Source organism: Hemitrygon akajei, chromosome 4 (genome assembly GCF_048418815.1).
Source record: "Hemitrygon akajei chromosome 4, sHemAka1.3, whole genome shotgun sequence".
NCBI classification, from domain to species: Eukaryota; Metazoa; Chordata; class Chondrichthyes; order Myliobatiformes; family Dasyatidae; genus Hemitrygon; species Hemitrygon akajei.
The window spans coordinates 77,964,546-77,990,122 of record NC_133127.1 but is presented as its reverse complement, the minus strand read 5'-3'; the positions used below and the strand labels follow the sequence as shown (position 1 = coordinate 77,990,122).

The window sequence follows — 25,577 nt, the reverse complement described above, 5'->3', positions numbered from 1 at the left end:
ACAGGAATGTTTCTCCGAAAGGACCAGTCGGGAATAAAAAACATCAGAAAGAGACTAAGGAAATAGATCGCATGAAGAGAGAGAAAATCATAATGCAAGGATAGATTTCACCAATGACTCTTAATTTAAAATAAACTAACTAATGTTATAAGTGTCAGACTGATAACTTAGGACAGAAATTCAGGTTGCAAATCAGGTTGCAACTGCAAATCCTTGGTGAAAAAGTACATATTTCACAGACAGAATGGAAGTTTGCTTGTAATCTTTCTTTGCCATGTAAGATAAAAGTGAATTTGAATCCTGTCTTATGCTTGAAGATTGGCAGTGTTGCAGTTGTCAGCATTCTGGTATTCCTTTCATGACATCTGAAAGGTATCTCAAAGAATTTCTTGTACACAGTCCAATACCCAAAGGAGTCTGCATTACCCGATGAATTCTCTTCATTTCAAATACCACCAAAAATGTCATTTCACAGTCTTTGAGCAATCATTGTTTATCTCAAATAGTCTTTAATCATATAATTTTATTTGGCTTAAAGCATGGTAAACCTCAAAAGCTCAAGGCTGCTCAAAGCCAGACTTTCTAAGGGCACATCTGCAGATTCCTTCACAATTACATAAAGTAAAATTTCCAAAGTTTAAAACACTTTAAATACTTAAAATATGCAAGATGCTGAAGAAATTCAATGAAATTCATTGTGCTTTTTTTTAAAATCAGCAGTAAATATATTTGAGCAAACCAAATCTTTCCCTTCTCAAGGTTCAATACTTAGGAAAAACACAAACTCCCTGCTGACAGGAGAAAGTATTCAATCATGGCAAAGGAATCTGAGCGATAACAGCAATGAAAATAAAATTAAAAATATGCCTAATGCTTAATCACTTAGGGAAGTGCATTGCTTTACTTTTATTATACATAATTATTTCAAGCACTCCTTGTACTAGCACGAGGAGCGTACTGTGCTCTGTTTATACACAAGATGAGTCAGAGGCTTGGCTTAATGTCGCTGAGGGAGAAAGATGCCAACTCTAGCCCTCGAATCTGACCACAATACCAAAACTCAGACGAATGCAACATAGTAAGTGGTGCCACATTTTGAATGAAATATCAAACTGAAGCCCCATGAATCAATATAAATGACCATAAACAACTTCAGGCAGAGAATACTTGTGCAAGTAAATATTCTTTCCAAAGCCATTAAAAACATAAACTTGAAAAGAGAAAAATACTGCAGATGTTGGAGATCTGAAATAAAAACATGCTAGCTGAGGAAATACTCAGCACTTCCTTCAGGCAGTCTTTGTGGAGAATTAATAGCTATGACATTAAAAAAGCAGGAAATCTAAACTAAATGTAAAAAATATCTGAAATATGCAGCAGGTCAGGCCACATCTGGAAAATGAGAAACAGAGCTAATGGTTAGGTCAACAATTCTTCATCTAGAATAGAATTGTTATCTGAAATCAATGTTGAGCCAAGAAAGTTGAAATGTGCTCATTAGAAACTGTTCTTTGAACTTATGTAGGGCTTCTTTAGAATGGTGTAAGGGGCCAAGTGCTGACTAACTAGACACTCATCTCTTATACTGCGTATGAAACGTAGCCTGTAAATTTGCCCACACAAGAACAATTGTGGCTGTGTTGAGGAAGTTACTAATTAGCTGTGAAACACTTAGGGATGTCTCAACCACAGGAAATATAAAACTGATATACTGATTTTCTCTTTTTTCTTTCACAAATCTTGATCACAAAACAGTTTTGACTTGGGAGATAGAGAGGAAAAACTTAACTAATTTCCCTCCATTCAGGAACTTTACAAGCCTTTAACTGGATTGAATGGAGAGCTTAGGAGAAAAATCTTTTCAGAAAATGTGTATTCAAAGAAATTACTGCACAAAACCTGTAAGGTATTGTTCATTGGTCTGATGTTCGACATGGGAGTAATTCTTCTGGTATTTTTAACTGTAAGTACCAGTAAATGTTTAGGACTTCTGCATAAATTCAGAACTTGGGCTCCACCACTATTTTCCAAGCAGCACACAACTTTTGGATACCTCAAGGAGCCCAACAATGGAGCATGAGCTTGCTCAGATTCCACATCAATGATCTTGCAAGGTCATAATTTTAAGTAAAAATTGTGAGGTGATTTAGCCCTGGAGCTTATCAAAATAGTTTGGCGATTCCATGAAATTTCAAGGCCCTTCAGGTAGCATTTTGTCTGAAAAAGCAACATTGTCATTGAGTTGAATGGACTGAATCACAGCCAAAGGGAAGCACAAGCTGCCAACTGCTTGTGGCTCAGCACCTCTTGGACTTGTGTGTGAGTGTGTGCTGTGAAAGCCGTAAGTTTGAGGTGAGCTGGAGGCTGGACCATGGTACATCCACCAGACAAGCTGCTATTAGAGTCACCATTATGTCCTGCAGCTGAAGAACGATATATTGACAAAAGGGACCAGATTCATCTGTGGCCCTGCCCTCAGCTTTATCCCAGGGAAGCATGTCAGACAAATGGAATAAATAAACCTGTGCTCAATTTTATTAATATTTTTTCCAATTATGTTAATATCTTAATGTATTTCAATTAACATTTTAAAATGTTTAAACATTTTAACCATTTGGGGAACCAAGAGGGTGTGGTGCACTGTTTTTAATTATTTACACAGTGTTTTTAATTTGGTGTGAAATGATTTTTGAAATTTTCTGATCTTTTTAGCTCAATGTTCTAAAAATGCTATGAAAGGAACATTGAAAGGCTTTGACATCACAATAAGGAATAAAGCCAGAGGCCGAGTCAAGCTATCCATCAAAGCTTTTCAGGGAAGTTTATGAAAAGAGCTGGCCTTGGCCTGCACACATCTCCTTACAGCAGTGGAGCTCCTGCACCATTCATAGTCTCTCGGCCTGACTCCAGGATATCTAGTCCAGGGAAATCAGGCCTCTGGACTCAGGAAAAGTTTGGTTGAATGCAAAACATGGGCAAGAGGAAAATGTAGATAACTGTAGATCTTTCTATTACTGTTACCAGTTTTAGAACCCAACTTAGTATACACAAAGTGTTGTATTTTTGTTCTGGTGCTTCTAACCTAGTAACTTAGTGTCATGATTCAAATCCTCATGTGAGGCTATTAATCATTTTGGCTAGCCCTGCTCTCAAATAAATTCTCAAATGTGACAGTCCAGGCACATTTGATCCTGAAATTTCTCCTGACAAACATCTGAAGACTGATGTCTTTAATTGGAAGTAGAATTTCATTTGCCAAGTGTAAAGTTCAACATAGTTAAATCCAACATCCTGGATTTCTTCACGACTATATCTGGGTATGACCTATTCTACCTGTGGAACAAGCCTATCTGAGACTCCCATGGAGAAAGTGAAAGGGATCAAGGGTGGAAAGAGGACAGGGAAGAAGTGACAGTGGATAATGTGCTTTGGTTATGGGATTTATCAAAACTAAAAGGAGATTCTATGAAGTTTCATGGTTCATCATATTAAGCAAAGCCAAGAAAACCTTGAGGACAATCACCAATCTTGTCCCAGTTTCATCTTGGCTAACCATGGACAAATCAATACTTCTTCACGTTTAATACTGCTTGGAGAAAGCATCAAGAAGGATAGGGCACACAAAGCACCTTGAGTTCGAAATATAAACAATTGGTTACCTTTGCCGAATCCTCTGTCTCCATCTTCGTTAGCAGCTTTCCATTTACACTGAAGACACAAAATTGTCCCTTTTCAAAATAAATAACGCACTGGCCTTCAGGGGACAACTGGATTAATTTGGGATGCAAGCAGTTTTCGGGGCTTTCAAGGGCCTTCAGCAAGTCCCCATTCATTGTGTGGATCAGGCATGGACCCTCTATGAATTCAGAAGAAAAAAGACATTTTGGTGAATTTTTCAAAAACATATAATCAACATTTCTTTCTATACAGCACATTTAAATCACTTATTTAATACAGGGGAGAAGGAAGCCAATTAATTCATAAGTGCATACCAATTGACAGCAATCCACTCTCCTTATTTCCACATGCTCTTGCAATTTGTTCTCTCACATGCCCATCAACCACTTACTTACACTAAGGGGTGGTTTGCAGTACCTTTCATGAACTAGCAAGCTTTGGGATGTAGGAGGAAAAGGACCACTTAGATTAAAGGAAGAATTGTGCAAACTGTGCATATACAGTGCCCAAAGTCAGGATCAAACTCAGGTTCCTAGAGCAGTAAGGCACCAGCACCACTTCAGTTTTACTTTTTGCCCTAGGATTCCACTGGTATTGTATGCATTATTATTTATCAACCCAATCTACATAATGTCCTTTCTAGAATTGTCTTCTCAAAAAGAACATACTTTCTCATTGTATTTTTAAAACTAACAACAGCTCACACTTTCTCTTAGTTTTTCTTTTAAAAAAAGGTAAAACAGCAAATATCATGTGCAAAGTAGTTACAGATTCAAATGTGTCGTTTCAACATAGCCAGAGCCAACCTGAGTTGGTATGCTCTGCATGTCACAGGTTGAATCTCTAAGTCTGACCCAATGATCATCTTTTTAGACACAATGACAGATTTTGAAAAAGTTACTCAATTAAATAGAACTTTGTTTGGGTCAGACATCTGGTAATTCTTTTATAAAAACATATTTTAAAGCCTCTGGGAAAAGGTAATAAAATTTTTCTGGAGCAAAATCAGCAGTAGGTAGAGTTCATTAAAAAAAGGTTTCTGTTTTCACAGGAAATCACAAGCAGTGCAGGGATTTGGGACATACAAGAGTGTAAGCAAGAGCATTCAGACTGAGTAACAATTTTAGGTTTTTTTTGCACAGTGACACAAAACAGGACCAACATGATTAGAGCCTTTTGTATTAAATGACTTCCAAGTTTTACCTACTTTGACATTCCACATGGTGTATTATTTATGCGATTCATCTTCTAAAACTTTAACTATCCCCTTGCTTTCTGTACAACTGATCCAGTACCTTAATATTACTAGTAACACAGCTCACAAGACATCTATAGAATACCTAGCCTCAAGTTTTTTTCTTTCCATCTAAGCATATAGAAATTTACAATACTCAATCCAACAGTCCAAGCAAGAATATTTTATACTTTTGAATCCAATTCTCCCATCCTGTGCCCGTACTTCCCTACCATCTAAATCTTTCTCCCTGGAGCTGTTATTATGACCTGCTCGGCATATTAAAGCTATTTGCTGTATTCTCTCTGGAACAGTGTATTCTACATTCCCATTAGTCCTTAATCAATGAAATTTCTCCTAATTTCTACATTTGCTCAGTTGGTACCTTATATATCTATTTTATCTAGTAATTAAATGCCAAATTTATGATATTCCACAAATCAAAAATAACAAAAAGAGAATGTGTATGAAGATAGGGCTGCTAAATGATGGACAAGATAAACTCACAAGTAACAACACCAACAGTTTAGTTATGTTGGATAATGATTTCCCAGGATAGTAAACACAGTGTATATACACTAGAAAAATAATTTTAAATAAATGATTGAAATAGGAAATGGGGGAGATAAATGATCAACTTATCCAATGATGGGCTGGTGAAAAGTCAAAGGACATGCAGATGCTGGAAATCGAAAATAAAAACAGAAAATGCTGGAAATATTCAACAGAGCAGGCTGCATCTAATGATTTAACATTTCAGATTAAAACCCCTACATTAGAACTGGATGGATTATATATGTGAATATTAAAAACCTAAGGCTGAGGAAGAACTACTGCCTCAGTAGTAGTTCTATTGTAACTATATATATATATGTGTGTGTGTGTATAACTACTGTATACTCATCCTGTTACATCATACAAACATGTAAAATATGTGTGCAAGCATGAAGTGTGCAATTTTGATTTTCAGAATTGTTCAGTAACAATTCTATCATTTTTTTCCATCACTGATAAGCTTAAGTAATATACAGTTGCCTAGTCCAGGCACACACACTTTTGCATTTTTGTGAGATGCAGCAGAATGAGTGTACAACAGTTGTGCAAGAGATGCAATATATTTAGCATTTCCAAATGGCCTTTGATAACGTACTAACAATAAGCATGAAATGAGGAAATTAGGTTAAGTAGCAAAATGGACAGCATGCTGCATAGAGAAAGGAAAACAGGAGTTTTCAGACAAGGAAAGGTTCAAATGAGGCATTCCCCAAGATGGCATCACTGCTAATGACAGTTTGCAGAAATAGTTTGAATTTGAGAATTTAATATTTCTGCCTCAAAGAATTAACAATGCTGGTTAATACCAGATCTCAATAAGATGAAATATTAGGAAACTTGTAAAAATGTGCACACAATGTGAAATAATTTTAATATTTAGTGTCTTTCCAATTTACCTTTGAAAAATTTTAAGAACTTTTCAAAGTCATCCTTTTCTTTCTTACAGAAAAGAGCCTGAGGCAATTCATTCTTTTCACTTCAGTATATCACCAGCATATCTGGTTAATCTTGTTTGCACCTTGGGAAATTCAGGAGAACCTCAATCACTCAAGGAATGATTAGAATGTGAAATGTGTTACAAGCAGTGGTTAATGTTAAAAGTATAGGTGAAGCTGGATAAATACATGGGAAAGAAAAAAAAGATATATAGACAGGTTTATACATTTTGATGTGCATCTCCCAATCTAATTATAATGTTATTTGTCATAGCTCTCCTCCAGATATTTATATTTTCCCCTCATGTTAGATTGCCACAACCGTTGCCTCCAACTCTTTCTCATGAAATGACTCTTTACATAACCAATCTGTGAAAAGCATGATAAAATTGTATTAATGTAGGAATCGGGGAGTTTTTTTTAATATCAAGTAGGAAGATACGGCCCCTTAAATAATGAATAATTGCACTTTGCAATAAAATATGACAGTTCAATAAACATCCTTTTCCCATACCTACCTTTAGAACCACTGATAACTAGACCAAGTTCTGCACATACTGCAGCACAGCTAATCTCAAAGTCATGACCCGTTAGGATTGCCCGAGGAGCAGCATATTCATCTGAAAAATAAGATGAGTGGGAATTCAGTTTAAAATAAAAGATTTTAATAATGTAGGACTTGATGTGTAAGGACTGGCGCCAGTTAGCATTTAATGTTGAATACTCAATTAAGTTTTCTTTTAAACCCTGCTTTTACAAGAATATATAACCATAATGCATCTCATTTTAAATTCTGACCATTCAGATGCAGAACATTCAGCGTTTTTAGCTATTATTTAAGTTGCTTGAGGAGATTACTGCTGGAAAATTGCAATGTAATAATAATGTTAGAAATGTACTCCGTTGGTAACATATACTAAATATTTCCTGTTCCTTGCAGTTCATTATGTCATCATTATGCTTGCATAAGACTCTTAAGTTCACTCTTTACCAATCACTTTCTGTCAGTTTGCTCACATCCACATTTCGTTAATCCATTCATTAAAAAATCATATAATGAGCTTTTTATTTTAGAAGAGAAGGAAAGGTAATATGCTAAAAATAAGTAATTCAGTCGAAAGATTCCTGTTCCCAAGCTCAAAATATATTTGGCTTACTTTGTTCAAGTTCAAAAGTTCAAAGTAAATTATTATCAAAGTATGTATATGTTACTATATACTAACTTAAGATTCATTTTCTTGCAGGCAAATAAATACAATAAAATTTTACAAAAGAACTATATAAACAGACAATGACTGACAAACCCCAATGTGCAAAAGAAGATAAAGACAAATAAAAATAATACTGAGAACACAAGTTATAAAGAAAGTGAGCCTGTAGGTCATGGAATCATGGGGATTGAAGTTATCCACATTGGTTCAGGAGTCTGATCGTTGTCGGGTAGTAACTGTTCCTGAGCCTAATAGTGTGGGACCTAAGGCTTCTGTACCTCCTGCCCAATGGTAATAGAGAGAAGAGGGAATGGCCTGGTTGCCCACTTCTTGTTACTCATTCACAAGAAAACACCATCCATCATCAGGGACAATTTGAAAATAGATACTGCTTTCCTGCGGCAATACTCCTGCAATTCAATGGTGGGGAGGCCTTCTCCTGTGATGGAACTGGTATGATTTGTAAATCCAAAACTAATCAAAAGGAAAACACAGGAGCCCAGGAGAACAAGTATGCTTAGTTTTACCGTAGTGAGGCACTCACTCATAACATGGTGATGTAATGACAAATGCTATTCACATACTTCTATATATAACCCATAATTAATTATATAGACAGCAAATAATGTGTAATCAAAAATGTATTTATAATATTACTGAATACTTTTGAAATATTAAATACACACACTCCTCCCGGCTTAACTATAAACTCCAACTCAATACACAATGCATTTCAACTTACAGATACAGTATATAGCTACCAGGTTGAGTACCCCTTACCAAAAATTCCAAATTCCAAAAACCTATGAATACAATTTTCTTTGAGTGCTGACATGACGTCACAAATGGAAAATTCCACAGGGTGCTGGGAAAGTTCCCAGGTGATGCACACCACAGACAGCTCTGAGAAGTGACCTCACATACATAATGAACAGAAGTTAATGAAAAATAGAACAACACTGCATAAAGTGAAAATTGAAGTTCTTGATCATGTAGCATCAGTGTCAGTGTGAATATGTGCCACTTAACAGTGTGCTGATCTTGAAACAAGCAAAGATCTATCACAACGAACTGGAAATTGAAGGTAATTGCGAATATTCAGCAGGTTGGTTATAGATCTTTAAGAAAAGGCATGGTTTAAAGCAACTGCTGATCATGAAAATACAGTAACAGAACAAGTCTATGATGCTGATTGTTTTCCAGAACAAGTCCACAATGCTGATTGTTTTTATATTGTACATAAAACCTAAAAAAAATGTAAAATACAAATACAGTGTACAGTAACCTTTTAATCAAAACACTGCATTGTAGGTGGAGACTGAAAGCCTGCTGTAGTTTGTTGTTGCTAACAGCTGATTCTGTTGGTAGCGAGGAAGACTACTCCTCCTCACAATGACCAGGTGCTGTGTCTTACTGTGGCCGATGAGAGGAAAACTCTATGCAGGGTCAACCCACTGAAGGCTGCTGGACCAGACAATATTCCTGACAGAGTGCTCAGAGGGTGTGCAGACCAGCTGGCAGATGTTCTCACTGACATCTTCAACATCTCCCTGAGCAGCACCACCATTCCAATGTGCTTCAAGGCCGCCACCATCGTCCCCGTGCCAAAGAAATCTTCAGTGTCCTGCCTCAATGACTACCGTCCCGTTGCACTCACATCCATCATCATGAAGTGTTTCGGGAGGCTCGTCATGAGGCACATCAAGACCCTGCTACCCCCCTCACTGGATCCCCTGCAGATTGCGTATTGTCCCAACTGCTCAACAGACGACACATTACCACCTGGATAAAAAAGACACGTACGTTCGAATGCTGTTCATAGACTTCAGTTCAGCATTCAGCACAATCATTCCTCAGCACCTGACTGGAAAGCTGAAACTGCTGGGCCTGTACACCTTCTTCTGCAACTGGAACCTAGACTTCCTGACTGTGAGACCTCAGTCAGTCCGGATCGGGAGCAGCATCTCCAACACCATCACACTGAGCACAGGGGCCCCCCAGGGCTGTGTGCTCAGTCCATTGCTGTTCACTCTGCTGACCCACGACTGTGCTGCAACACACAGCTCAAATCACATCATCAAGTTCGCCAATGACATGACTGTGATGGGCCTCATCAGCAAAACCAATCAGTCAGCATACAGAGAGGAGGTGCAGCGGCTAATGGTCCCCCAACACCAACTCATAGCCAAGAAAGCCCAGCAGCGTCTCTACTTTCTGCAAAGCCTAAGAAAAGTCCATCTCCCACCCCCCCCATCCTCACCACATCCTACAGGGGTTGTATTGAGAGCATCCTGAGCAGCTGCATCACTGCCTGGTTCGGGAATTGCACCGTCTCAGATCGCAAGACTCTGCAGTGGATAGTGAGGTCAGCTGAGAAGATCATCGGGGTCTCTCTTCCCCCCATTACAGATATTTACACCAAATGCTGCACCCGCAAAGCTAACAACATTATGAAGGTCCCCACACACCCCTCATACAAACTCTTTTCCCTCCTGCCATCTGGCAAAAGGTACCAAAGCATTCAGGCTCTCACGACCAGACTGTGCAACAGTTTCTTCCCCCAAGCCATCAGACTCCTCAATACCCAGAGTCTAGACTGACATCTACATCATTAATGATTATATTGAAATTTGGCCTCTACTGTGCCTATTGTCTTGTTTATTATTAATTAATTAATTATTGTACTGCCCTGCACTGCTTTGTGCACTTTATGTAGTCCTGTGTAGGTCTGTAATCTAGTGCAGGTTTTGTGTTGTTTTACGTAGTCTAGTGTAGAACATAGAATAGTACAGCACATTACAGGCCCTTCGGCCCACAATGTTGTGCCGACCCTTAAACCCTGCCTCCCATATAAGCCCCCACCTTAAATTCCTCCATATACCTGTCTAGTAGTCTCTTAAATTTCACTAGTGTATCTGCCTCTACCACTGACTCAGGCAATGCATTCCACGCATCAACCACTCTCTGAGTGAAAAACCTTCCTCTAATATCCCCCTTGAACTTCCCTCCCCTTACCTTAAAGCCATGTCCTCTTGTACTGAGCAGTGGTGCCCTGGGGAAGAGGTACTGGCTGTCCACTCTGTCTATTCCTCTTAATATCTTGTACACCTCTATCATGTCTCCTCTCATCCTCCTCCTCTCCAAAGAGTAAAGCCCTAGCTCCCTTAATCTCTGATCATAATCCATACTCTCTAAACCAGGCAGCATCCTGGTAAATCTCCTATTCGTAGTTCTGTGTTGTTTCATGTAGCACCATGGTCCTGGAGGAATGTTGTTTCATTTTTACTGTGTACTGTACCAGCAGTTTATGGTCGAAATGACAATAAAAAGCAACTTGACTTGACTTCTCCCAATGCTGCGGTACTGCTTTTGTTACCCTGCACACATTATATTTTCATTATATACTCCAAGATCCAAAACACTTCCGGCTCCAAGCATTTCAGGTAAGCGGTACTCAACGTGTACTATACAGACATCCACAGCAAATTAAACTTTAAATTATCACACTCAGAACTATATATTTAATCGCTGTGGGGGATTTCTTACTCTCGTGGGATAATGTCTTTCCTGACAAGGTGGGGGGTCACTCTGTTTGGCAGGAGAGACATATGACCATGAAACAATCTCAGGTTCCAGGGCCTCCTTGGAGTGGTTGTTGGAGTTGACTTCTGGACTGCCAGAGTGATTCTGACAGCTCTGGACATCTTTCTTCTCTATCAGTTGAGGACTTTGTTCTCCTCAACTGATAGATGTGTCATCTCCAGATGACATTAGACACAATCTCCATTGAGGGTGGTCCTTTTCTGGTCTTAATCTTTCCAAGTACTCACTTTTGATCTCTTCTGTAGTTCCTCACCAGGACTGCTCATCCAAGAGTGAATCATTGAAGCTCCCTGTTTGAAGAGCCCTTCAGTTTGTCTCAGTTGTTTGTCCTGCTTACTCCTTCTGAGTGGGTTTGAAGAGATCCAATTGTGAATGCAAGGGAGGACCTAGGAATTTCATAGCTGGTGAGTTGCTGTTTGTGGAGTGTGTTGCATTGCGATATTCAGGAATTTGGCAAGCTTCTGATTCAGTGTCACTGCAGTGCATTCTGCTGACATTGCTTGCAATGCATTCTTTACGTTATGAATAAAACTTTCTACCAAGCCATTGACTAGCTGTGTGGTAATATGTCCTATTCCATTCATTTTCAGGAATGACTGAAACTGTTCCACAACTAACTGTGGTCTATTATCACTGACTCAGTGTTCTGAAACACCAGTCCTTGAGAAGAAGCTTCTCAACACATCAACAGAGTGCAAGGTTATCAGACTTTTCATCAAAAGCAGATTAGTGCTCTTTTTTGAACTACAACTTGACTTTCTTTTTCTCTTCCCTGTGCAGTCCGTTTATTTTTTTCTGCCCGATAGCTTTTTGTATGCGTCCTACTTTGTCACAGTTACTGCAAGTATCATCTTTAAACCTGCATTGCTCTAGTGTATGTGAGCTCCTGCCACAATCATAACACAATTTGTTCGGCCAGCCAGGTTTCTGATTTGAGGCTGCAATTTTGTTCATGCTCAGTTTTATTCCTGATTGCAACTCAATTGTGCCTCTAGCTGCAGTTTTCATTTATATGCGATTTCAGCTGTTCTTTTAAATGTTGTGTTTCAGTTAGAAACCATTTTTGAATGCTTTCTTGTAAGATTCCACAAACTAAACAATTTCTCAGTGAATCATTAAGCCTATGCTCAATTTCTTCAAATCAGCTACATATGCTGAAACAGACTCCCCTTTCCTTTGATTCCATTAAGAACCCTAAAGTGTTCTAAAATCAACAGTGGCTTCATTTCTAAATATTCCTGCATTATGTTCACAATATCAGCAAAACTCATTTTGGCTGGTTTGGTTGGAATAGTCAAACTTCTAAAGAAACTGCATTCTCTTCCAACAATTGCACTCAGCAAAACTGGCACTCGTTTTTCATCTGCTTTTAAATATTGCTTAATTTGTTCAGTGTACATCACCTAGTTATCCTTTGTGCAATTAAACACACTTATCTTTCCAATATAGCCAGCAATTCCTGCTTTTTAAAAAAAATTATTACTTAGTACTCACTGTTTATGAACCTGTGAATTTTGTTTGTTTTTTGCCTTTTGTTTTAACTCAGCCGTCTTTCTCTATCCCTTCTGAAGGAAAAAAAATACATGCTGCACTTTTTTTTAAAAACTCAAATGTCTCTTTCTCCCCTTCCAAAGAAAAATTATGCTGTGGTCGTTTTTATAAACTCAAACATTTCGCTGTGCTTCAACAGGTAGGAAGTCATTTCGGGTTCATTTAAAGACTTACTTGTCACCACCATAATCTTTTGTAACTCCAAAACTAATCAAAGGAAAAAACACAGGAGCCCAGGAGAATGTGTACACTTAGCTTTACTGTAGTGAGGTGCTCACTTATGATGTATGCCAATCATGTACCTTTACATATAACCCATAATGAATTATGTAAACAAAGTATGCGTAATCAAACAATATGTTTATAATATTACTCAAATATTACTGAAATATTGAATATACAACATGCTGGGCTGTACCATCATTTTCTTGGCCTTTTCCGTTGCTGGATATTGGTGTTTCCATACAGGCCGTGATGACCTAATAAGGGTACTGTCCACTGGACATTTATGTTTGTCAAAATTTTTGATGACATGCCAGATCTACGCAAACTTTTAAGAAAGCAGAGGTGTTGGTGTGACTTCTTTGTGATGACACTTATATGCTAGTCCCAGGATAGATCCTCTGATATGTTACTGCCAAGGTATTTATAGCTACTGAACCTCTCCGACTCTGTTTCCCTAATGAGAATTGGCTCAAAGAAACACAGAAAACCTACAGCACAATACAGGCCCTTCGGCCCACGAAGTTGTGCTGAATATGTCCCTACCTTAGAAATTACTAGGCTTACCCATAGCCCTCTATTTTACTAAACTCCAGGTACCTATTTAAATGTCTCTTAAAAGACCCTATCGCATCCGCCTCCACCATCGTTGCCGACAGCCCATTACACGCACTCACCACTCTCTGAGTAAAAAAACTTACCCCTGACATCTCCTCTGTACCTACTCCCCAACACCTTAAACCTGTGTCCTCTTGTGGCAACCATTTCAGCCCTGACTATCCACACGATCAATGCCTCTCATCATCCTCTACACCTCTATCAGGTCACCTCTCATCCTCCGTTGCTCCAAGGAGAAAAGGCTGAGTTCACTCAACTTATTCTCATAAGGCATGCTCCCCAATCCAGGCATCATCCTTGTAAATCTCCTCTGCACACTTTCTATGGCTTCCACATCCTTTTTGTAGTGAGGCAACCAGAACTGAGCACAGTACTCCAAGTGGGGTCTGACCAGGGTCCTATATAGCTGCAACATTACCTTTTGGCTCCTAAATTCAATTCCATGATTGATGAAGGTCAATACTCCGTACACCTTCTTAACCAGTGTCAATCTGCGCAGCTGCTTTGAGCATCCAATGGACTCGGACCCCAAGATCCCTCTGATCCTCTACTCTGCCAAGAGTCTTACCATTAATACTATATTCTGCCATCATATTTGACCTACCAAAATGAACCATTTCACACTTATCTGGGTTGAACTCCATCTACCACTTCTCAGCCCAGTTTTGCATCCTATCTATGTCCAGCTGTAACTTCTGACAGCCCTCCACACTATCCACAACACCTCCAACCTTAGTATCATCAGCAAACCATGGTGGTTCATGGACCACCAACTTCTTCCTCCAGTAGTCAATAACTCAGGACAACAAAGATTTTGCTTCCTGAATACTTTTAGCTCTATCTTATGGATCTTGGGCTGTTGATCATGAAAATTGCCATGAAATTTCCCAATCATGCACCATTTTTTGAAATTGCCTATATTTGTTATTTCAGTTCATAATTCAAGTCAGAATAACTGATGCCAAGATTAAGGAAAGCATTTTTGTTGGTCCACAAATCAAATATGTCATCAATGACAGGCAATTTGAAGAACTTCTTGTGGGACCAGAGAAAATTGCATGGAAGACATTCAAGGATGTTGCTGAAAATTTTCTTGGCAACTACAGAGCACTAAACTACATGCAGCTGGTTGATAACATGCTTCAAGCATACAAAACCATTAAGTGAAACATCACTAAAGATTCGTTTTTTGCATTCCCATCTTCCCTGCAAATCTTGGTGCTGTCAGTGACGAGCAGGGTGAAAGGTTTAACCAGCATATTGCGGTCATGGAGAAATGGTGTCAGGGTAACTGGAATCCATCAATACTGGCGAATTATTGTTGGGCACTTAAGTGAAAAGCCTCAGAAACTGAGTACAAATGAAAATCATCAACAAAACATTTTTAGCTTATTTGAACTGTTGCAATCCATCAGCACCATTATGCAATTAAATGCATTATATTCAATAAAAGTTAATTTCCTGTTTCCCCAAATTCCAGTGTGATACAAGTAGTCTGAAATTATGTTTGTGGTCAGCTTCAAGTAAATCTGAAGAAACAACACTTTTAAAAAATTTGTTGTCGAAAGTAATCAGCTCTTTTGTTCTGGTGTGGAGCGAGAGGTGGTTGTTGCGGCACTGCTCAACCAGATTTTCAATCTTTCTCCTATATACTGATTACCTGCTGATTCATCACCAGCTTTGATTCAGCCAACAACAGTGGGGTCATCAGCAAACTTTAAGACAGCATTGGAGCTGTACTTAGCCACATAATCAAAAGTATAAAGTGAGTAAAGCAGGGAGTTGCATCTGTGCTGACAGTGAGTACGGAGGAGATGTTGCCAATCCGTACTAATTGAGGTCTGGCAGTGAAGAAATCAAAGATCAGGTTGCATAGGAAGATACTGTGACCCAAGTCTTGCAGCTTAGTGATGAGTTTCGAGGGGATGATAGTTTTGAATGCTGAGCTGTAGACAATGAAAAGCATCCTGACGTATGCACCCTTATTGTCTAGATGTTCCCGAGCTGAGTGAAGAGCCAATGAAATGGCATCTGCTGTTGACCTGCACTGATGATAGGCAAATTGGAGAGGATCCAGGTCACCCCTCAGGTAGGAGTTGATATGCTTTTGCTTCATAACCAACCTTTCAAAGCATTTCATAACCATGGATGTAAGTGCTATTGGATGATCATCATTGCATTCCTGCTGACTTAATATCTAAATATCAAATTATGCTGTAATATTCTAGATTAATTTATAAACTCAATCAAAGCTGGGATGAAAATATATCAAATGAATAGTACTTCCATAAAGATTCTTAGCTTTTTCATACAGAGGCCTTGCTGTCAAAAATTTGCACTACGTGACTACTCCACATCCTTGGCAGCTCGATGGTCATTGTGTATAATTAACTTCCAGCTAAAGCAGGTGTGAGAGATTGGTTGCATGGTATTAGACTTTACTGAAAGCCATTGTGAGTGAAGAACACTTTCCAAATGGAATGTAGAAATATGGGCTGTTCTTGACTGACAATTCTGTCAATAAGTAATTAAATAACAGCTGCCGATATTGGGTTTTGTGGGATATGCTAAGTTTCAATTCAAAGATTTGTGCATCCAACCACAATCCAAAATTGTACCTGCTGGATTCAATAAGGCTGGGATGTTCTATTTTTTTTGATATTCCTGGCTGCCTGCCTTGGAAATTCTTGCGAATTTCTTTGGGGCAGACCTAGTATTCACTGAACCAATATAAAAGCAGCTGTGAACCACAAGACATTTCCAAGAATTATCTGCACTGGATAACAAAATACCTACATCTTACTCTAGATGAATATCAAGAGGTTATTTCTGGCTAGCAAAAATTTTGAATAGTGTAATATAGACACGACTTTGATCAGCCTTATTTCTAGTGGTAATGAGACAGCCTACAGAGCAGAGGTTGACACCTTGACACAGTGGTGACAGGATAATGACCTCTCCCTCAATGCCCAAAAGACAAAAGAGCTGACTGTGGATTACAGAAGGAACAGAGACAGGATCACCCCAACCAACATCAATAGGACTGCAGTTGAGAGGGTGAGTAGTTTCAAGTTCCTCGGTATACACATCACCAATGATCTCACCTGGCCTGTACACACTGGCTTTGAGGCAAAAAAAAAAGCACAATAGCATCTCTTCCACCTCAGGTGACTTAAGTAGTTCAGCATAGGCCCCAAATCCCCTCAAGACCTTCTACAGGGCCACCACTGAGAGCATACTAACTGGCTGTATCACTGCCTGGTACGGGAACTGCACCAACACAGAGTGGTACAGACAACCCAGTGCATCTGTGAATGTGAACTTCCCTCCACTGAGGACATATATAGCAAAAGTTGCAGAAAGAAGGCCTGGAAGATCATCAGGGACACCAGTCACCCCAACCATCAACTGTTTCAGCTGCTTCCATCTGGCAAATGCTGATGCAGCATTAAAACCAGGACCAACAGGCTACAGGACAGCTTCTTTCTACAAGCCATTAGACTATTAAATTCACATGTCTGTACATTGCAACAGAGTCATAACGCAAAGATTTTTACTCCCTCACATTGTGGGATGGATGTGAGATTTAAATAAATTCTAATTGTCTTACAACTTTGTTTAAAATTGTTCTCAATCACTATCAAACATACACAAGTATTTCTATACAAGCTTTCCATCATTTATTTTTGGTTAGGGCTTTGTGGCAATTTGATTAGATAAAGGTCAGAAAAAAATACTATATAGTCAAGGATTAGAAACTATGAGCAAATAGAAAAAGCTACTTTACACATTTCCACTTCAGTAAGAGGTTAGGTATATTATAAATTATTTCATTGAAATCACTGTTTCAAGCAGCACTCCATGGAAGAGTGTTGAAGTGAGCGACCAAACTTAAGTTTATTAGTACAACCTACAACTTTGTATAAATTGCATGTATTTTCTCACTGCTACTGGAATACTGTTTATCTTATTCCAAGGGAAAAATATGTTACACATTGTATATTTAACAGTGTCAGAAATGGTTAGCCCTGTGTAAAAACAGGGTCAATTTGTCATTTCAAATTTTACACATGCAAATGTTCACTTGCGTGTGATTCTACTTGATGTTCACCAATACAGTGGTTCAAATGTTTAAATTTCTACCAGTACTTCCCTGACTGTCAGATAACAATCTTAGTGGTATTTCTTACAGCAATTATGTTTATTAAGAAATGACAGAGGTCCACATCTTTTAATATCAATAGCAAAAGTAAATAGGCTAGCATTGGTGCTACAATCAGGAAATCTAGTACAAACAACTTGAATGACAGAATCAAATATAATACACAGAAGAAAATTCTACAAACAAATAGTCCCTTACTAAGCAGCTTTCTGAAAGAGCTAGCCACAAGTTACCTTCCTCATCCTTTCAAACTTTGTTTTCTTGTATTAACTTTGACTTTTTACATTAACCATGCAACTGTTACACTTTTCAAATGAGATTAAGCCATTATATTTACCAACCAAAAAGTACTGAACAATGTTATATTTTAGCTAGAACTCAGTGGCAGCACACCTAAAGCCAGAATCATTTACATTAGAGGCAAGTATAACTCCAGAACTGAGGACAGAATTCAGGGTGCAGTACCTAGGGAGTGCTGCACTGTCACAAGTACCATTTTCGGGAATGTTAAATGACTAAAGGCCCTCTAATCTCTCAAATGAACACATAATAACCCACAGTTGTAAGTTATTTATGTGCTGCATCTAAAGTTTAATCCTCAATCATCACTATAAACGATATGATCATCACCTCAATGAAATTTTCCTAACATTATAACAGTGCAACATAATTGGTTGTAAGTGATTTGTACTATCTGGAGGTTCCAAAAGGTGTGACATAAATGCAAGTATTTAATTCTATGGCATTGTTACTTTAGGAATCAAGTTCTTATAATGTTGTCAATTAACACATTACTGTAAATAGAATCTATAATGATGGGCACATTATGCCTGGCAATGGTGGGTAAAAATACTTGGCGACCTTTCGATACTATTGATATTACCAATGAAATAAAGAACTCTGTATAATTTAACTTCAATAAATTAGAAGCACAAACTATTTCAAAGTTTGATACCAATATGTACAAACTAAAATTAAGCTGGTGGCTTAATAATTATATCTTTTCAAAACAAAATGCTGGAGGAACTCAGCAGGTCAGACAGCGGTCTTAATGAAAAATAAACAGTCTACATTTTGGGATGAGATCTTTCATCAGGACTGATATCTTGGAAATTTCTCATTTAATAAAAGTGGCCCAGATGTGATATTATCAGCTGTTCCCATAAGTACCAACAAGCTACAAATTCCTAGATACTTGGCTGTAAATATTGATGTTCAAAATTTCCAAGAATTTGCTGATAATTCTCCAACTGCAATTGGCCACTTGACTCCCACAACCAACAAGGAAACACAAAGTTCAACCAACTCTCTAGCATCATGAGGCCCAACAAAAGAACAAAATATCTTTAAATTCAGAAAAGAGGGACAGCTTAGACCATAAGACATAGGAGCAGAATTAGGCCATTCAGCCCATTGAGTCTGCTCTGCCAGTTCATCATGGCTGACCCCGGATCCCACTCAACCCCATGCACCAGCCTTCTTGCCATATCCTTTGATGCCCTGACCGATCAGGAAACTATCAACTTCTGCTTTAATATACCCACGGATTTTGCCTCCACCACTGTCTATGGCAGAGCTTTCCACAGATTCACTACTCTCTGGCTAAAAAAATTCCTCCCTACCTCTGTTCTAAAAGGCCATCCCTGAATTTTGAAGCTGTGCCCTCTAGCTCTGGATATCTCCACTATAGGAAACATCCTCTCCACATCCACATCTTGAGGGAGAAGGGTTAATCAATTCATTTGTATTTTTCTGAATTCTCCAAATTAATGTTTTTAGTAAGTATTTTAATTTAATTTAATTTTATTTTGATTATCAATGTTTAATTTTTAAAAAATATTTTGAGACCTCCACAAACATTCAAAGCTTTTGACATAGTGGCAGGTGAGTTGTTCTGGTCAGTCATACTAATGTTATAGAAGGTCTTATCACAAGAGTTGGTTTGAGGATCGGCATAGTCCATCCAGGAAACTTCTGCTAGAGAGGGCAAATTAGATAAGATTTAGTTCATTAACTTAAGAGAAATTCAAAAAATTCCAACTTAAGTCTTTAGCTTCTTCGTGCCTGAAACTAAATGATCCATTTTCTCTCCAACATTTAGTTTTTTCTATTCACATTACACCCTTGTCTTCAGAATAAGTATTAACTTTGCCTTTGAAAAGATGGTGCAGCCAACTCCATAGGATCATTATTTCTTCTGGCTTAGGTGGTAATACAGGTAGAATGGTTGCTTGGCTGCAAGTGAGCATTCAGTCTATACTAGCTGAGTATGTACCATCCACATGAATATCAGTAGTTTCCTTTTCATCATCTCCCCAGCCACGAAAACCAACGGCAAAATTAAGGCGTCTCTGTTATTCTTTGCTTGTTGTTGTAACATCCATTCTATATAGGCTGAAATGAACAGTACCAAGGAAACAGATATTGAAAATAAATGTATTTAAATTTTTTGTCTGGTTAATAGTTTTAAACCATGATTCTTATCTGAGCATTATTAAGAACATCTTAACATGAAGAGGAATGAGATTATTGTATAAACTGAAAGTTTTTTTCCAATTAATATGCAGTACTATACAAAAGATGTAGGCACATGAACAGCATATAGCTAGGTTGCCTAAAACTTTCACATGGTATTATAGTAATTTTATGTATTGCACTGTACTGCTGCCACAAATAAAAAAAATTCATGACATATTAAGTGATGATAAACTTGATTCTAATATGGGTCTCTGTTATGGACTGAGAGTGGGAAGGGGGCAGGGAGAGGAAAATCATAGTTGGGAAAAGAGGAAGGGGGAGGGGAGTGGGAAGCACCAGAGAGACATTCTGTAATGGTCAATAAACCAATTGTTTGGAATCAAATGACCTTACTGGGTGTTTCAAGGCTGGTTGTGTCTGCACCCATGCTACACTTTGCCCCTGGCACTCCTCCTCTGCCTACATCCCTTCTGTGGCACTCCACCCTCACCATTCCCAACATACTTTGCTTCTGCCAGATTTACAAATTCACTCTTCGGTCCATGATGACAATGACAGTACTGTGCAAAAGTACTAAGCGTATATATCTAGCCAGGGTGCCCAATACTTTTGTACAGTACTGTACATGCATAAGAACTCTGAACTGTAGCCATACAGGTCATTTGAGACACATGCAGACTGAAAATCTTGGCTCCATTCCCAAATTTTGGAACTTTAACATAAAATGAGAGAAACCTTCTCTTGCTTTGATATATCCAGCTGTTGCTCTGATTTTTATGAACCGATAAAATGTAAACTGGCAGCCACCAAGAAATGACAGCAATATTCATGTCTTAGCAAACGTTGTTGAGGATAGAAGTATGGGCACAAAATATTTTTGTCTGGTTTAATAGCTAGGTCAACTAGTGAAAGCAGAGATTTCCAGATCTCTGCTCCCATTAAAAACTAAAATAACACTGCACTAAAGCCTTGAATATACAGTTCCCCACCTCACAGGAAACACCCTGCAGTGTATCAGCTATCCTACAATGTAACAGAAACCATTGAAAAGAAATGACAGAAAAGCTGCAACTACTCACTTCCTCTCTCCCTAATGACACAAATCTCAACATGCTTACATTGGCGCAAAATTTTCAATGGGACAAAGTTCATTTTTTTGTGTAATTATGGGTCTGCATAAAACAGAAGCATTTATAAACAACTGGTTTCAAACTAAGGAAATCTACAAACTACACAAATTAAACACTTGATTCTCAGTTAGAAACAACTAGAAGTCCACAGCAGCTTGTTATTTTAACTTGCTTAGTCAAATCCGGGCAGTTTTTCCAGCACATAATTTAAGATGACATAAAGAATCACCTGAAAAATGTGTGTGCGTGTTTGTGGGTGTGCATGTGCGCGTGTGCTAAGAATGTGAGACTGTGCACCTATATGCAGGAGGAATAAATGAACTCATTCTTCTTCATACTTAAACCATCTAACTGATGGTGCAAAAAAAATCTTGTGATCCCAGCTGACAAAATTCTCTGCTGAGTAACCAAATAAAATTTGAGACAAACAGGGGAGAAAGAAAACAATTTAAAAAAAGTAATTTTTAGTTCTATTGAGACAGAGGATTATATCAAGGGCAAATTATTTTTAACTGAAATGCAAATTTGAAATGCTTGTAGAAGACAAAGCTGTTACAAAGATTATCCATTGAAACAGCCTTGATTTAGATGTGGCATCACACTCACTTTATGAACAATTTAACACAGTACGAGACACAAATGAATCTGCAGGTCACAGCAATGAATCCGAGTTTCTTAGCGTTAATCACGGCATTTCAAATTTATGTGTTGTAGCCTAAGGGTGAAATGTGTAGTCAATTGTCCCATTAACCAAAAAGATAAATAAAATTGATGAATTGTTCTTTTGCTTAACTAGTGTGCACATGGTACATATTAAGGTTGTACACAGTTAACATCTGAATACAATCCATTTTATTATTCCTGCTAGCAAACTTGGTGAAGGGATGTAAAGCAGTAACTACAGAGAAACAACTTCTTGCAGTCTGTACATACATTTTAAAAATGCCTTCATTTATATTCTAGTTATATTCCCTTGAATTAATAAACCATAAAATGCTTCTTCCATAAATGTTATGTTTCTTTCCCCCAAGGTACTGCTTGAATAATGTTCTGTTCAGTTGACACAGTAGAAACATGATGCTGGTACAACAATATTGCAGAGATACAATCATCACGAGGTGCTTGAACCAGTGTCTGCAGCAATGCAGAAAACCTTATATAAAGGATATTATTTTGGAACTAAGACTAAAAGAAAAGCAACATGCAACATTTGGACTTGTACATTCATTTAAACAAAAGCCTTATCCAGCTGTGCACGTTTTAAAAGATTTGGCAAACAAACCCATTCCAGATTGTAGAAAAATAATTAATTAGAAAACTCAAGGAAGTCTAAATGCATGCAGATTGATTCCAAACATAGCATTTTATTACTTAATTCAATCACAACTTGGCAATTTTTCACCATATGATATGAAAAACAGCACCATGAGGTGGCACCCTTTCTTGCATACTATAAACATGCTTTAATAATTGATTGGCGCTCAGCTGGATAACCACAAATAGGAGAACTAAGAAATCCTTTATTCTGGAACGAATCAAGACAATTTTTAATTCAATCTGCAAGAACTATAACCAAGTTTGTAAAACATGCTCCCTGATAGCTTCTTTATTTCATCAGAAACCAAATCATACACAAGGAAGTGTTGCATTTCACTTTCCACTCATTGTTGAATTAAATATTCTTAACAGGACTGCTGGCAGCAACTACATTTGGCCACAGTGTTAATGATGGAATGTTTAGAGATAAAACATTAATGATATGTTGACATATTGTAAATACTTTAAATGTATTTATATTTTTAGTTTAGTGAATGAAAATTACGTGACACCCTTTTTGCAAGCTTTTATATTTTTTGATTAAAATATATTTTGTAGGAAAATCTTAGATTAAATCAGGAGAAATAGGGTAGGGATCATAATCATGATAACTATGCAGTATAGGTATGCTTGAACCTTCTGAAATGAACTGACCTGCTAACAGCCATCCGGAAGGATCAAACATGAACTACAACCTCTTGAATGATGCACTGGAGAGATAGAGTAGCTCAGAAAAGGGATGGACAAAAGGTTAAATAAATGCTGTGAATTGTAAAACACATATATACTGTAGTTTCCTCAAAAAAGGTTGAATTACAAATTACAATTGTTTATACTACCCAGCAGCAGAAACAACAAATAAAGCTGGACCTCCTGAAAAAGTGGCGACTTCCTACTGTACCACCACAACACAAAAAGATGGGTTGATAGAACTCACATGGACTGTCATTATTCATTGGTTGGAAAGAGAATGCTTGTGCCACCATTTCCCCCCCCCCCCCCCACCACTTTCCCCAGTTTATAGCTTTACACATCTGCAATTTCAGCAACAGATTGCAGACACAAAAGTTGCAATTTGACTTTTCAATAATTGCACTGAAAAGCACCATGGAATGCTGATAGTTTTAAACTATTTATGCTTCAGAATATTGCACAATTCCTTCATGTAATTTCTCTATTCAATCTTAACAATAAGCACTGCATTTATTGTGAGTTTGTGGAAATTTTGTTTATTTAACAGAATAAAAGTTAAAATCTCTTACTGTAAATAAGCTCTTAGAATGGAATATAATGTTTGCTTTTTTAAATTTGTATGATGTAATTTAGTTTAATAGGAAACACTGTCACTCTCTTTGGTATGTTAGTTTACCGGTTGTTTGAACTAAGGATAAGCACTTTTTTGAAAGTACAATATATTTCAGTGTAAATATGAAACATCTTGACTGCAGTTCCAGAAGTAGGCAAGGGTGGATTTATATGCCCATAGCTGAAGGCTGAGAGGATTACTGGGCAGTCAAGATTGCTTCTGTTAACCCAAGGGGACAATAGTTTGCCTTACAGCCTGTAAACTACCATCAGCATTGGTTTTATTACACCCTTATATTAACTTTAAAAACAGGAAATGTTTTCACTCATTTTGTGCAGTTTATAGCCTGTGCTTTGCAACATAAGTAGGCAGCAGTCTGTTCTGTTGTCCTATGATTTTGTCTGCAGATGTCAATTAACGGCTTGTAGTGAAAGCTTCCCATGAAGGCTTTCGGGTAGCCATCTTTAATGCTTCTAATACAAGTGTAAAGTAAATTAAAAATATATACAGCATATTTGTCATTTAGTAGGTTTTTATGTTCTTGGGTTTCTTGATGATTATGTTGATTTCTTCCCAACTTCATGAGCATACCTATCCTCTTAAGTAATGCATTTCCAGGGTATCATCTACTCCACTTAAGGTGAACAGGCAACCTCCTGCATAATCTCTATTTGCTACCTTCTGAAGTTTACAAGAATCTGTGGAAAAATATCTGGTAATGACTGCCTATAAAATATTGTCCTCAGGACAAGTTCTTTGGCTTGGTAATAATGAGACTATTAACTCAGTAGCCAGCTTTAATGCAGACACGATGAAAAAATGATATTTTAGAAAAATTAGTTGTACTGTTGAACCATTATTGCTTGGCCCCATATTAACAGACATGATCTTTAGCTGTTGAAGTAATCTGTACAAGTCAGGCAGGTTGCACCTCACCAGGACTGGGACCAAAATATCCTCGTGAGTATGTTCACCTTTTCCTTTTCTGAATTTAAACAATTTTGTCAGGAGGATGAGAAGCTGAGCAAAGATTCAGAAAGGAGAAAAGCAAAACTGGAAATGGAAGCCATAATGCTACAGTAATTATAAAAGTAAGCTGTGCTGTGAACTCAGTATTGAATTCTACAACTTCATTATCTTGATTTCTTGGTCTGTATCAAACGTTAGCGGAGCATGTTTAATTTTCTCTTTAAAAAGTGGAGGACATATTCAGCCTGAACAGCCAAGTATGTCTGCTTGCTTTACATTTCACAACTCCATGCAGTCTTTTGTCTATCTTCTCATGTTCTAACAGTTCCCATTCATTCCCCATAACTTTGTTTACAACTTATCTGAATGGACATCCCAGTTTCATTCCATCAGAAACACTGCCCCCATACCAATAGCCCAAATGGCCTAATTCTGCCCTTATGCTTTATGTATATAATCTGACAAGTTGGGTGGAAAATAAAAGACAGAATTTAATTCTTGGAAGTATGAGGTGTTGTATTTGGGGAGGTGCAACAAGGCAAGGGAACACTCAATAAATTAAAGGATATTGGGAAATACAGAGAAATAGAGAACGTGGAATGTATATA

At 37.8% G+C, this 25,577-nt stretch overlaps 1 protein-coding gene across 2 annotated transcripts in view; it reads right to left on the bottom strand.

Annotated features, from left to right (window-relative positions):
• Positions 1-25,577, bottom strand: part of lrba (LPS-responsive vesicle trafficking, beach and anchor containing) — an 807,866-nt gene that overhangs the window by 7,581 nt on the left and 774,708 nt on the right. For both annotated transcript variants that reach the window (XM_073042906.1, XM_073042907.1), the window contains exons 53-54: positions 6,921-7,022; positions 3,660-3,856 (exon numbers count right to left, since the gene is read on the bottom strand). In XM_073042906.1, coding sequence (XP_072899007.1) covers positions 3,660-3,856; positions 6,921-7,022 — 299 coding nt within the window. The remainder of the gene's footprint in view (positions 1-3,659; positions 3,857-6,920; positions 7,023-25,577) is intronic.